Consider the following 15,300-nt stretch of genomic DNA (forward strand, 5'->3'; position numbering starts at 1 on the left):
CTAGACAGATATGGGGTAGCTGAGACTTGAGTGTCTATGTGGTGGAATGATGTCCAGTGGTTACAGGAAGAGCAGCGGGCTTATAAAAGTAACAGTGTAGTCTATCTATTTAGTAGCCTTCAGAAATTAATGTGCTTGGTGCACTCCTGTAATCCCAACACTCGGGAGGCTGAGTCAGGAGGATCGCTATGAGTTTGAGGCTAGTGTGCAATAAATACATGAACAAGTTCAAGACCCACCTGCACTGCAGAGTAAGACTCTGTGTCAAAAAAGAGAAGAAATTGATGTTTCTCAATTTAAAAAGTTTATCAATCTTTTCATAAATGATTTCCCTGTGGGGAAAACAAAAACATTCTGTGTACTGCACAGTAGTACTTGGTTTCTTTTAATGCACAGGTTGTGAGGCAGAGTGTTTTTTTTCAGAGGCCTGGATGTACCATACTACTCTTTAGAATTTTGTGTATCAGTCTGTGCTTTACCTGCTGGTTTGGTCTTCATTCCATCATCAGCTCTCTAGCCACATCCCTGTCATTGGTCGCTAGCTTTCCTCCGTCCCATTTTGAAAGACGGCCTGGAATAGACAGGTGGGTTTCTGAGAAGAGACACAGATGCTGCCAACTCAACCACTGGAGTCAACTAGAGAAACAGGCTGTGAAGGCATTTGTGGTGATGTGCCACGTGTTGGTAGCAAAAGTAGAGTTCTATGCCTTAACCTAAACTTACCTGCTTGTACTGTTCATTAATGCCTGTGGCGTTCGTGACTTACATCCTGCCCTGTGGTCTCAGCAGTTCAGTGAACCTAGTATGGAGAGCCAGGTTCTGGATTTCAATCTGTTAAACCGAAGACTTAACATTTTTGTTTGCACCACTGAAGAATTAATGGTACTATTTAGGAAAGTGTTTATTAAGGTCTTAGGATTTCTTTTAGAGCTACTTGGGCAAATTTGTTAATGTGTCTTTGACTACATTTGAAAGTACCCCTTTTTCCAGAAACTTGCTACCTTTTCTGTTCTATTTATTGCTCTTTTTAAAAAAATTTTTATGTATTTGGTACAGGGTCTCACCATGCAGCTCGGACTCATAGTGATCCTCCTGTTTTCAGCCTCCCTGGCGCTGAGATCACAGGTGTGCACCACCACACTCTGTCTCAGTGGCTGGCTTAGTGCAACGGGGGCAGGGCCAGCTCAGTATGTGGTGCTGGGGATCAAACCCCATCCCTACTTTTGCCTAAGCAGGCGTGTAGTCCGCTGAGCTATCCCACTGACCCTGGTCTTTAATTCTTGCCTTGTCTTCTATATTTTCCCTCTGGTGAATGCATTCTACCCCATTCATTCCTAATTTCAAATACTCCATCTACACTGATGCCTCACTGTCTTCAACTTTCCACCCAGGCTTCTCAGCTGCCAACAGGACAGCCCCACTGGTTGGCTGTCCTACCATCAGGTCACAGTTAAATTTCTGTGTATCTAAAACTGCCCTCTCTTCTATACTGTCCGACATTTAGTCACCCAGGTTTGAAACCGAGTTGTGATGCAGCTTTAATTCTTTCCTACGTGATTGAAGGCCTATCCAACATCCCTTGGAAATCTCCTCTACATAACTTTACATCACTTTAGTTTCTACTCTCTTGAATCCAGGTCCTTGTATGTTTATGTTTTGGCCTCTGTGCCAATCTTCTAACTGTTCTCCGAAGTGCCTCCTAAATTTCTACTGTCTACCCACTGGCTGCTGTCATTTTGCAAACCTGGTTTCATTGTATCACCCTCCCAGCAAACCTTCAAAGATTTTCCCATACTTAGGGGTCAACTCTAAATTGTTCAGCCTGCCATTCAGAGCTTCCTGGGATGTGACTTGCAATCTGTATACACTTGTTCTCCACCATTTCTGGTCTTAAGCAGGCCTAGCCGCCCCCCATGTCTCCCCACTCCTAATGACAGCCCCTAGAACATCAGTTAACAAGGGAGAAGAGATCCAGACACAGGCAGCTGAAGGCCTGGGGGAGGAAAGTAAATGAACTGAAAGCATCACATTAAGGGTGTGACTTGAGGGGGAGGATGTGACAGAAGGTGCTTTAAATTGCTGTTATAATGATGAGAAGTTGCAGAAGGAATGGGAAAGAGAGCTGGAGTACGATCTTTAGTGGTTGTTAGCCTGAACTAGACCAAGATGGTCTGATCCAAATTGGCCCGAAGTTGCCCACAGGCACTGTTGTTTAATAAGCCCCAGTGTTTCTCTGCATTACCAGGTTCAACGGAGAGAGGCCACATAACTGGGCAGTAGACTCTTAAGATTCCAGGGAGAACCTAGCCTTTCATAGAACCATGGCACTGGAAATGTGAGGCACTTTCCTGCTTTATTTCTTGAGTGAGGATGCTGAAATATACAGAGCAAAGCTTTCCATTGTTCTTGAATTCTTACATAGCTCCATAGTCATGCTTCTGAGCTGTACAAAATAGATTTGTACAACAGCTAGATATTTTTATAAGAATCGGGTTTAAAAAGTGGTCATAATAATCCTGTTTGGTAGCCCACACCACCCACTCGCATGTAGTATGACGAGTTGCACCTTTTCAGCTAAGCTCTGTAGAGTGCTAGACTGGACCAAGGCATGAGATCTGGGTTCTTAGCGCAAGTCTGCTACTAATTACACGCATGACCCCTGCAAATCACTTAACTTTTTATGATGTCAGTTTCCTCATTGGTTAAAGGAAAGGATTAGACTGGATTATTTCCAGGGTTCTTTTCTGAAAAACTAGAGGAAAGATTTGTATAACTGAAAAGCCGGAAGTGGAACATTTTAAGGATTGGAGTTGAGAATGATTTCAAAAGTGCTTTACATTTTAGAAAACAGTTCTTGGCATGCTTAGTATGCCATATTGACCATAGTGGTTAAATTGGTAAATGTTACTGCTCTCACTGAGATTGTTTCGCTGCTGACAGTTTTATGTAGAGACCTGTATCCGTGATTACTTCTGACTAGTGGCAGTGACAGTTTAGAACAGATAAGAATAATTTTGAGATTTCTGTTGGGATTTTCAACAATGAGTATGTATTAGTTTCATGATGCATAAATATCTTTCAAATTTTTAAAAGAATTTTTCTTTTTTTTTATTTTAGGGAAGGGTGTTCAGGGTCTCACTACTAGATGGGACTCGTTCAAGCTGGGATTATAGGACGCCCAGTCTTAATTGCTCTCTCAGCGTGCCCTGGGGGTGGGGCCGGCATGTCAGGCCCAGGGATTGAACCTCTGGCCCCTGCACCTGCTTGCAGGTGCTTTAATCCACTGAGCTGTTTAGCTAACGCTTTTGAAAGAATTTTAGAAAAGAATTTGTCTAGGGGAAAGAGATGCTATATAATTTTTAGAGAGTCCATGACTAATCCACTACTTCTTATTTATTTATTTTGTTTTGATTTTTAGATGGTCTCACTATGTAGTTCAGGCTGGTTCTGCACTCACTGTGTAACCCAGGTCAGCCTTGAACTTGCAGAGATCCTCCTGTGTCAGCCTTCCAAGTGCTAGAATTGTAGGCGTGCACCACCAGGCCTGGCCATTCCACTACTTCTTGTGTTCAGCGGTTTTGTTTCATTTTTTGCAGTGTTTGAATGGCTTAGTTTAGTCACTTTTGTTCAATTTTATTTTGTATACGTATCCATAAAATGACTTAAACTAGAAGCTATTTTTTAAAAATCTACATGTAATCTGTACAATAGCATTTTTTCTTATTTATTTATTTTTATTTTTATTTTTTATTCTTCCGATACAGGGTCTTGCTATGTAGTTCAGACTTGTAGTGATACCGGGGCCAGCATGGCGTACAGTACAGGGGATCAAACTCAGGACCTTGTGCTTACCAGGCAGGCGCTTATGCCACCAAGCTGTTTCTGCAGCCCACGTTTTTTTTCCTGATGATTAGTATGTATTGGTAGCTACAGTTCAAATGGCCTGACTCTAGGAAAGGAAAGGGTTTCTGCTGGCTGCGGGCTGGCAGGCGGGGCCTTGAGCAGCCTTGGCAGGGGCTCTTATCATCGCACTACAGACGCTTTGCACCACCGAGGACAGCAGCCTTTCAGCATTTCTGTCTGACCATGTTTGGTAAATTCTAAGATTTTTCTGCTTCAGTAGTGATCTGGGTGACTCTTGGATAGAGGAGAAAAGTTATCATCCCCCGGTGAAGATTAGGGTGCTTTGGATCTTATCAGACTTTCCAGTGAAATTTCCCTTTTGCTGTGGGAATGAAATCCATGGCCTGTCACATACTCTGCAGGTTCTGTCCCTGGGCTGCACCCCCAGCCCCCCCCCCCCCCCCGCCAACTCTTGAGAGATTTAATGCGACCTCTTAATTTTAGCTGAATTCCCTAGGATAAGAATTGAAAACTATATAAATGTGTTCTACAAATTTGCTACGTTAATCATAACGGTTGTGTGATCACTAAAAGACGTGTACTACCTATTTTAAAGATTCTGGTAATGTCAAATGGTGAGCTGTCACTGGAAATCAAAACCTGAATTACTTACCTCATTTACTTAAAATATGCGGTCCTGGGAGTCTTTGACTGTCTGCTGAAAAACAATTCAGGAGGTCACACTCTGTCAAAGTTTTGCAATATATTGGGAAGGCAATTTCTTTCTTTTCTTTTTTTTAAGACAGCATTGCACTATGTACTTTAGGCTGGCCTTGAACTCTCTTTGTAGCTCAGGCTGGCCTTGAACCTCGAAGCCACCCTACTGCCTCAGCCTCCCCAGTGTGCTGGGATTACAGGTCTGCACCCCCATGCCCAATTTAGGGAGGCACTTTCTTAACAATTTTTTTTAAAGTAGAAGATTGTCACATAAGATAGTCTCTTGGTTTTTTTCTTTTTCTTTTGATACAGAAGTCGAACTCAGGACTGACCTTGCACTTGCCAAGCAGGAGCTTATGCTGCTGAGCTGTCTATCAATATTATTATTAGTAGTAATAGTAATAGTAGTAGTAGTAATAGTACTGGGAATCAAACTCAGGACCTTCCACTTGCCAGGCAGGTGCTTGTGCTGCTGAGTTACATCCCCAGCCTGTAGTCTCTCCTTTTATGTGATCTTGACTGGTAGCATTTCCTGAAAAATGTGGGTGGAAGTTGGTGGACTGAACCACATAATGATAGCATTTAGAGGTCTTAGGAAGAGAATTCATTTAATCAAATAAAATGGAATTTGCAAATTTATCAAGTTCAGGACATTAAGAAGAACCTTTGAGGAATAACTGACAGACACAATCCAAGAGAACTAGTACTTCGCAAGAAAATGTTATGCTAGTACATATAAATAGCAAAATAATAAAATACTTCCATTGAGTACCTGGAATCAAATGAGAAAACAATGACAACAGGATCAGGCCAAATTATTAAGTACTGAGGAAAATGGTTCAGACAGGGTCAAAATACAATGCAAGAAGGAAGTTTGGGAAGGAGGTACAAGACACAAGACAATTCCATTCTTATAGATACAATGTCTTCCTAGAGTGTACTTCATGATTTTAGCAACCTACTTTATAGATGTGTTGGCTGTGAACAGAATTCGAAAGAATACTTTTACTTTTTAAGGTGACTCATCTGTCGAATGTTCTTTTACTTAAGAGGGCAAGTAAACCTTTTCTTGTATGTATCGGAATTGGATTCCATTTTAATGATGAGAGAAAAAAAACCTTGACATTGAAAAGTTTAAACTTACATAAATATTTGGTATAAGACTAAGGGCAGAGACCAAGGAAAAGTGATCTGTCTCCTCAGGGAGACAGAGTTGATTCAAGAAACAAAGCTTCTTATTTTTCATATTTCATCTAGCCAGTCAGTTTACCAACACTGGAAGAGTTTGTGATGACAAAGATGATTGAATGTTAAATTGAAGAAGAAAGTAAATTAGCTTAAAAATACTGTTGGAATTGATTTATTTCAATTGTCTGGGTTGTTGCAGAGCAAGTTTTCCCCAAACTTATGGAGAGCAGATGGAAAAAAGAAAATAGTTTATCTTTCAACAAGAGAATTGATGTCCTTGCTAAATTTAAACTCTTCAGCTTTAACTTGAGACATCTGGGAAAATGCTCAAATCTGTTAATCATCTAGCTTGTAACCATCTAGAAAGACGAAGATCAAGAAAAGCCCTTTAACGTAGGCTTATGAAGGGCAAATATTATCAGGCTGATTTCATTTCCTTTAATAATGAAAGAAAAATCTGTGGAGGAGAGACGGCAACATGTATTATGTCTCTGTATATCAAGGATGTTTGTTGTTCATTCATTGTGAAAGGCCTGTAAAGGGCTTGCTAACACACTAGGAAGACTTGGGCTGGACTGTGCTATTGTTCAGGAGACTGTGCCCCAAACGCTTCAGTGCAGTGGCTCCGTACCAAGATGGGGACACAGCAAGTGGTGCCTTACAGCGTGAAGTTTTCTCCATGCCCTGTGAAACCCTGGCTCGTGACCATCCGTAACACACGAGGATTGGTTTTGTTATTTGAAAAGATTCACTGCCTGTCCTATTAAAGCCTATGCTCCAGAGACTCTTTTTTATTCATTTCTTAAATTCATAAATGTTCAATTTGCATACACTTTGTAAGGGACACTTCTTCTGTGGAAAGTTAGGTGCAACTGCCCGAAGTGGTTTTATCAGTTACCTTGGATGGGGAAAGTAATAGCATGTTGATTAAACTTGTACATTATACAAAGTCAAACAGGGTCACTCATATTTGGGAAAAGGATTACAAATGACCTTTAGAGATAAAGCAGGAGTTTTCAGAAAGGGCTTTAACACTGCTCCGACCTCCCTTTCATGGACAGTAGACCTGCTTTTGTCTCTTTTACTTGTTTATACTTGAGGCAAGATTTTGGTAGAAGAAATAGTTCCTACATTTAAAAAATTTATAGAAGTAAAAAGTCAGTGAAGCAGAGAAATGGCCTGACAAAATGACACAAAGTTCAGAAAGGACAAGTGCTGGCATGCTGAAGTTTGGGGGAGCAACATCCCCTTCTGTTCCCTCCTCCATAAAACCAATAAAGAAGTGTGACCCTGGAATTACCAGAGCTGTAAGTAACAGCTTTATTCTAGATAAAAGCTAGACGTGAGGATTCAGCCTAGAGGTTTCAGTCTAGAGGTGTGTTCAGGAAAAGTGTCCAGATGGCTGACATCGTGACAGACCTCCCCTGTGGGTCTATTTATTGTAGAGGCAGAGCCTGACTCTTGAGCAACACACAGAGGAGAACATACCAGACAATGTAAAAGGGCTTCAGCAAAGACCTAGAGAAGGTATTCCAATTTCCTGCTCCAAAACCTCCCCTTCAGGTTAGGAGACAGAATTGAGATGGTGGCAGGAAATATTTCTTTGGCCTTTGCCCTTCTGATGAGAGGACTGTAGGCTCTCTCTATTGAGGGGAAATCTGAGTGGGAATAAATGACCAGTGGCTAGTCAGGTAAAACTGAGACCAGATCCCAGGGCATCAATAGTCTGAAACGGGCACATTTCTCTGTTGACATGAAAAGACATTTTTAGTTGACTCTGCAGAGTTAAGCCAGACCTGAATGAACATACTTCCCAAGACAAGTGCTATTTTCTGCATGCAAGTCAGATTTATTCAAAGGATTGTTATAAGGTACAGAATTATAGGGTACATAAGTCTGATAGATATAAAGGATTGTTATGAGGTATAGAATTATAGGATGATGAAAGTTGGAAGGGACCACAGAGTTCACTTGTCAGCTTTTTCCTTCCTAAGATGAGGCAATAGAGCCCAGAGGGCTGAAGTGACTTGCTCTGGACCATTTGCCAAGCTAGTTACTAACTGCCAGGAGTAGACCAAGGTCTTTTCATTCCCAAGTCACAGTTTCCTGTACCCAGTTGTTCTGTATTTACACCTAAGGAAAAGTAGGCTCACATTAAATGAAAGTTGGAAATTCCATTAAATTTAAGAACTTTTAAGCTAATCTAATGAGACATGTCCACGAGGTGAATATATGGAAGAATTGTGGGATCTAAAGGCTTATGTGCTGGGGGGAAGTTCTGAAGTTAAGCGACTTGAGTTCAAATCCTGACTGTACCAGTTTGTAGTTGTCTGACTTAAGCTAATTGCTTAGCCTTGCTGAGCCTCGTTGTCTTAATTTATATAGTAGACACAATAATAGCACTTACCTAGAGGGTGATTATGAGGCTCAGGAGAGAAGGGTGTGCGAGATGCTGTGTTTCACATAAGTGAATTCTCAGCACTTGTAAGCACCGGTAACTATTATCTGTCATCATTTTACCTCTGAGAGACATTTAAATCTTGACTGTGAAGACAACTCTTAGCTTAGGAATTTTTTTTGTTCTAAGGTTTATCCCAAATCACTAGTTTGTCCTAAACCTCCCTTCCTTAGGTCTCCCAGAGTGGGAGCTATCTGATCACCTTTTATTCTGTCACCCCTTCAGGCAGTGTTCTATTACTATCTTATTTCTTTCAAATGTTTCTCAGTGAACTCCTTCTCCATTCGTATCCTCATTTAGGTCCTAGTTTTCATAGGCCTGGATTACTATTCAAACCTCCTAGCTTCTCTGTCTGACTGTAGTTTGCCTTTCCTCTAAACTATCCATGTTGCCTTCAGACTGATTTTCCTGAGGTGCTGAGTTTATCCTGTGTCTTCATGCCTTGGAATCTTTCATGACCTCACTGGCCACAGCCTCAAAGCCAGGTTCTCCTGCCTGGTCTTCGGGTCCCTCAAGAACATCAGTGTCTAATAGAAATATATTATCAGTCTCAGCCATACACATACCTTAAAATGTTCTAGTTACCACATTGAAAAGTAACAGGTGAAACTATTTTTACTAATATATTTTTAGCTGAAAACATCCAAAATATCATTTCAACATGTGGTCAGTACAAAAGTGAATGAGATGTTTCACATTCTTTTTTTGAGGTAGTCTACATCCTCAGGATCTTATGGGTGGAGCTGGGAGGTAGCACAGTTGTAGAGTACTTTTGTACATTTACGAGGTCCTGGGTTCCATCCTGAGCAATGTGAAAGCAAGAAAGCAAGCAAGCAAGCAAGAAAGAAAGAAGATAACTAACTCCCATGTATATTCCACTTATATCACATCTTGATTCAGACTAGCCACGTTTGAAGTGCTCAGTAGCCACATGTGGTTAAGAGTTACTATTTCATATAGCATAGTCCTAGAGTGTGACTTACCCTCACACACAGCATATACCTCTCACTTCTTCCTTGTTTGTTAAAATGAAAAAGGAGCTGGGTCTGGTGACCCATCCCTATCATCCCAGCACCCTGGGAGGCTGAGGCAAAAAGAATCCAAATTTCCACAAAGTTTGGGCAACTTAGTGACTTAGCAAGAGCATTTCTCAAAATTAAAAGAAAAATTAAAAATGGCTGAGGTGTAGCTCAAAGGCCCTGGGCCAATCCTCTATGCTGCAAGAAGGGAGGGAGTGAGGGAAGAAGGTCGGTCAAAATAGGGTTGGTATTGTTGTGTCTATTTTGTAGGGTTATCTTATGCCATTGTGAAGTGTCAGATTGCTTTGTACGCTCTAATTCTCCAAGGAGGTGTGGACATTGTTATCAGAAATAAAGGTTTTACTGACATGAGTAGGATATCTTTGAAGTAAAATATTTTGAAAGAGGACTTACTGAGATAGCCAATCAGAGGTTGGAGATGTAGCTCAGTGGTAGTGAATAGTTAGCACGTGCGAGGCCCTGGATTTGAATCCATAGTACTTTGAAGAAAAGAGCAAATTGGCTGTCTTTGAACTCATTTCTGATAAAAATTAATTTCAAGCAATGAATGGAGACTATGTGTCCTTTTTCCTGCTATCTCTTTATAGTGGTCTTTGTGGAAGAAATTTTTTTCACATTAATAAAGTTCTCTAAATATGTTATTGCATCTGTGAGGTTTTTTTTTCCTGTAGCATTTGGAAAATGGAGAGGTGTGTTTAATTTTTATCTTGAAATAGGAGCTGGAATGCTACTACAAAATGCATGCTTCTTTGGTAGTAAATGTAGCTTACGTATTTTATAGTACTGAGGTAGGAACAGCAGTGCATATTTCTCACATTGTCCAATTTGTTGCCAAGGATTGAAACTGACCAAAAAACAATGTCAGAGATTCAGCTGTTGAAACTATTTGTAAAATGGTTTTCATTGTGTATTGTAAAGGAAAAATACAAATACTATAGCAATTATTCTCACAGATTGATGAAAAAGGCTATTAACAATCAGGACATTACTTGAAATATTGATGAGTTATATATAAAGTGGCATCCAAAATCTTTTGCTCACACTTCACCAAGGGCCTTTCGGGAGTTCAATACTTAATACAATATAAATAAATGTAAGTTTGCTGTGTGGAAATTAAATCATTAAATGAAGTAACTTCCAAAAAGCCAACTTTATAAAGTGGCCTCTGGGCTAAGATCCGACCATTTATAAGTTTGCCCAGGCCAGATACCCCAACTAGTACATGACCCTTTCTCCCTCTCCAGTCCCTTTAATTAGCTAAACCCTTAGGACTCCACCTCTTGAAATACTTCTTTAATCTGCAACCTCCTGTCTGTCCTTGCTGCTCTAGCCCAGGCTTTCATCGCTGTTCTCAAGAGCTATTGCAACAGTCTCCAAACCAGTTTCCCCGCCTCAAGCTTGTGCTCTCCTCCACCCCTCAATTTAGCCTCGCCTCCCAGCAGCGTGATCTTGCTAAAATGCAGCTCTGATCGCGCCACTCCCCTAATTCAAAATGCCCAGTTCATCCCAGGGCTGACAGATAATAATCCAAACTAGTGAGCATGATGTTCAAAGCACTTTATAGTCAAAGCCCAGATTGTCTTATCAGCCTTGCCTCCTGTCATGTGCCCAGAGCAGTGGTAATCAAATTTAACTTGTGGTTCTCCAATAAATCCTACCCTTTTATGAGCTCTCTGTTTTCTTCCTTTCCATGGTCCCCTCCATTCCTCACAGCAGTAGGTCGTGTGATCTTCAGGTCTTCAGATGTCCCATCTTGTTCTTTCAGCTTCCGTGTGGCTCCATATTGCTAGGTGCTTGGAGAGGCCGAGAAACCAGAAAAGAATGCTGTAGCCTTTGGCGAAACACAAAATTTAAACCTTTTAGTCTGGCTCTGTATGATTCGTTCCTGCTTTCCTCCTCCAGCTGTGCTGGCCTGCCGGGCATCACTTCAGCATTTGGTGTAGTACCCGGCTGTCTTGAGGTTTACAGAGACTCACGTGGCTCTTTTGCCCGCCACATTGCCTCGCTGGGCTATCTGCCTTCATCCTTGCTGGCCTGCTCCTCTGTGACATTCTCATAGCTGCCATATTCTTTTGGATCCTCTTCCTGGCATTTTGCATTGCTTTGTTTTTATAGCCGTTGCTGAACAGTCAGCAGGATCCTCTCCTTCCTTCTGTTCTACAACCCAGTTGAGCACAGCATGTTGGCTGTTGACTTTGAGTCTTTGGCCCTTTGCTGCTATTCACAGCTGCTGGGAGCACCTAGGGGGTACTCTTTCTTTGCTGAAGCATTTTGTTCCTTTTCTTTCTCCTCTCGTTCTAGATTTTGGGCTTTCTGAATGCTTGATAGTGCCAGAAGCATTGTCTCCAAATAACAATGGCTCTATGCCTGTAGTTTCCCTTTCTTTACATTTAAAAGTGAAAATATTATTTGAGAGAAAGAATCTTGCTTAGAAAAATTCATAGAGATCATACATTCGGATAGCCAAGTTGGTCTCTGCTGAGGACAGTGAATTTGAAAAGGAACTCTTCCTTGCACTCCGCTTGTCCAAGCTCATCTTGGGTGTCAAGCTAAGGTAACTGAGGTGTTTTGGTACATTGGGTTGAGCCTGAACAGAAGAACCATTAAGCCAAAGCCCTCCTGCCACAACCGATGCATGTGTTGTCTGCTTCGTTTCTTTACGCTTGATCATTAAAGCTAGCTGATCTTTCTGAAACTGATGGCTTACTTTAGCTCTGAGAGCAGTCAAGATACAGAATAGAATTTATTAAGGAGCCATTAATTTGTCAAGCAGAGGATAATAATTTCGGTTTAGTGCTTGTTTGCATTTTATATATTGTTTGTTGCATAATCAAGAATTTCTTTGTAAATGTTTGGTTTTCAGGCTGGTTGGAAGGAAAATCACGCAACATTCATGAGCGAACTAAAAAATCTTCAGGCTTCTGGACTGACTACTCTTGGTCAGGCTCTAAGATCCTCATTTGATTTGTTAAATCTCAATAGATTAATATCTGGAATAGACAATTATGGACAGGTAAAAAAAATTTGAGTGAGTACAGCTAATTTCCTTTGGTGACTTGGGGTAAGAATTCAAAATTGGGCATGGTTACCAAGATTTGTGCTACTGTTGATATCCTCCAAAGAGGTTCATAGGACTTTTAAATGCATAAATTTTTTAAAAATCTCCTTCTTGATTCTTGTATGTAGCTTGATTTTTAAAATAGTTAAAATTGCCTACCACCAGATCATCAGATATTTGAGAATGGGATGAATAAATTGCTGAGAAGTACTAGAAGAATACGGTTGGAAAGCATCTTTGGGTCAATCCCACTTGCCCCTCCCACTCTCATGTAAAGGCCATAGAATAAAAGGGATCAGAAAAGCATTTGCTGCTGCCACTACTGTCCTTATCTACTCTAAAACCTCTGCTCACCATCTCTAGAGTCACCAGGGTGGATGGCACTGCCATTAGCATCCCTTTGATGTCATTTTGTGATTAGTGGAAAGCTGACAGATAAAAGTATTTTGAATGTTATGGCTTGGAGAGTTCTTGAATGATAAGAATTTCTCAGTTTATAGAAATGTTGCCCCGTTCAAGATTATTTTGGTTCCTACTCATTTCAGTCCCTAATCTTTTTCTCTTTATCTATCCAGGAAGATTTTAACATTTATTGGGGAGATCATTAACAAGGCAAATGTAAAAGTTTAAATATAATTTTATTACTTCACCCAGCTCTAACTCTTTTTACATGTATTTTAGGGGAGAAATCCATTTTTTTTAGAACCGTCTATTTTAATTACCATCACAGATGGAAACAAGTTAACAAGTACTGCTAGTGTTCAAGAAGAGGTGAGATTTTAGTTTTTTAATGTTGCTTAAAAGTCTGAGAACATGCATCTATTTCTGTGGGAATCATGTATTTCCAGTTAAGAATAAAGTGTGGACAAACATGCTATCTTGGTGATCCTTGAAAGATTGCTTAATTTTATTGAGTTCCATGAAAGAAAAATGAGCCTTTTAACTTTCTCCATTTTCCTATGGACTGTTATAATGGACCTTTTCCAATTTTGCTTTATCAGCTTCATCTTCCTTTGAATTCTCCTCTTCCTGGAAGTGAATTAACCAAAGAACCTTTTCGTTGGGATCAAAGGTTATTTGCCCTAGTGTTGCGTCTGCCTGGAGTGGCTTGCACAGAACCGGAGCAACTAGGGAGTGTACCAACTGATGAATCAGCCATCACACAAATGTGTGAAGTCACAGGAGGTACTGGCAGAAGTCTCCTATTTCTAAAGGAAGAATTTATGGCAGCAGAGTAGTTTTCACTAAAATGCCATATCTAAGCTTTACTGGTTTTCCTTCAAAATCTTTTAGCTCTGCTGCTTAATCGCATTATTGATACCATACTTGCTGCCAATGTAATTATGATTATTCCAAGTTATGTTCTAGAATTTCAGATGCTTGTGTTATGAGACAATATTTCAATCAAATGTGTGCTCTTTGTTTTCCCCTCTGGCATAGGTCGCTCCTACTGTGTTAGAACACAACGAATGTTAAATCAGTGTTTAGAATCTCTAGTTCAAAAAGTTCAGAGTGGTGTAGTTATTAATTTTGAAAAAACGGGACCAGATCCACTTCCTGTTGGAGAAGGTATGGTGGATAACATTTTTTAACCGTAAAGTCTTATATAGGAGAAAGATCTGACATTCAGAATCTGTTAAATGAATTACAATAGCAGTAGTCTTCATTATCCAAATATATTTGAGTGGTTGTAAACATCTGTCCAAACAACTGTCTTTTCTTTGCCTATGTAGATTTGTAAGTTTGCTAAATTCTGACAACTTCAATTTTATGTTGAATATTCCTAAGAAAAGTCTTCCTTTCCCCAAATCCTTTTATATTCCCTGCCCCAGTCTTGGGGTGACACAGACTCATCCCCTCTCTACTTGCAAAATGTCTGGGTATTTCCTGCAGTGTGACACATACTTATCTTGTTTGGGGCTTTGAGCACTAGATATGCTGAATTATCTTTTTTTTGCCAAATTATCTTAATAAAAGTTGTGTTAGTTATTATCCTGCAGCAAGAGATTGTGAATGATTTATCCAGGAAGTTAGAGAATGTTCTGTAAGTTTCTACTCTAGTATTTTTCTGTTACTTTTTAACCATAAAACCTTTTAAAATGAGATTTTATAAAGTCTGACTCTAAATAGATAAAGGCAGAGCTGCTTTTGCATAAGGGAAATTAAAATACGGTGAATTTCCAGATGCTTTGTGAATGGATATTTATGATTACTTGTGTGTGGATTTCAGGGGTCAGGGAGGTAAACCACACTATGGCAATGTACTGCAAGATTTGCTTGGAGCTCTGTTGTTCTAGGTTATTAGTTCTCATTTCTGTCAGTTCATAAAACATAAATACACATGCATACTTACCACCATAATGCTTTTCTCCTCTAAGCCATGGATTTAATTGCCATAGGCCATATTACACATGACAGAAAGCCACACATTTCTGTCTGAAACCGTGAATCCTGTGGCTCCTGACTTTTTCTCTTCGGTTCCTGAATTCCTTTGAGAAGCTAATAGAAAAATATAGACCTCTTGCCCTAGGAAACAAAAGATATAAACTACACACACATAGTTTTGTGCATAACAATTTCAGGAGCTTCTTAGCTCCCCCCCCCCAAGAAAATGTTCCCTGAAAGACTGTGAAGTGTCAGAGAAGGCATGCTATGTGAGAAGGAACTTTTGTATGGAAATTCCTGAGATTTGGTGTCATACATGAAAACATATCTTAGATTTTCTTTCTAGCACCAGTTCTCCTTTTCCAGAGTTCTTAACCTTTCGCATTTTGATGAATGTGAAAAAGTTCTTTTCTAAGAAAAATGCACATTCCCAGTAATTGTGAACTTAACTTCATAGGACTTCTCCAAAACCATTGCGTGTCCCCGCGAAAGCCTAGTGATCCTCAGTAAATCTCTTGGTCTAGAGTAATCACTGAAAGTAAAATCGAATTAAGTAAAAATGTAAAATTATTTCATTCACTCAATTTGGGTAATAACATTCTTAAATAGCT

General features: G+C 40.1%; 1 protein-coding gene across 3 annotated transcripts in view; it reads left to right on the forward strand.

Moving 5' to 3' along the window:
• Positions 1-15,300, forward strand: part of LOC101574725 (integrator complex subunit 6-like) — a 58,948-nt gene that overhangs the window by 12,698 nt on the left and 30,950 nt on the right. For 2 of the 3 annotated variants that reach the window (XM_023703272.1, XM_004643146.2), the window contains exons 3-6: positions 12,110-12,259; positions 12,986-13,075; positions 13,306-13,489; positions 13,745-13,873. In XM_023703272.1, coding sequence (XP_023559040.1) covers positions 12,110-12,259; positions 12,986-13,075; positions 13,306-13,489; positions 13,745-13,873 — 553 coding nt within the window. The remainder of the gene's footprint in view (positions 1-12,109; positions 12,260-12,985; positions 13,076-13,305; positions 13,490-13,744; positions 13,874-15,300) is intronic. The other variant, XM_023703273.1, reaches the window with a different exon arrangement.

The sequence above is a fragment of the Octodon degus genome, unplaced genomic scaffold (genome assembly GCF_000260255.1).
Source record: "Octodon degus isolate 3935 unplaced genomic scaffold, OctDeg1.0 scaffold00167, whole genome shotgun sequence".
NCBI lineage: Eukaryota > Metazoa > Chordata > Mammalia > Rodentia > Octodontidae > Octodon > Octodon degus.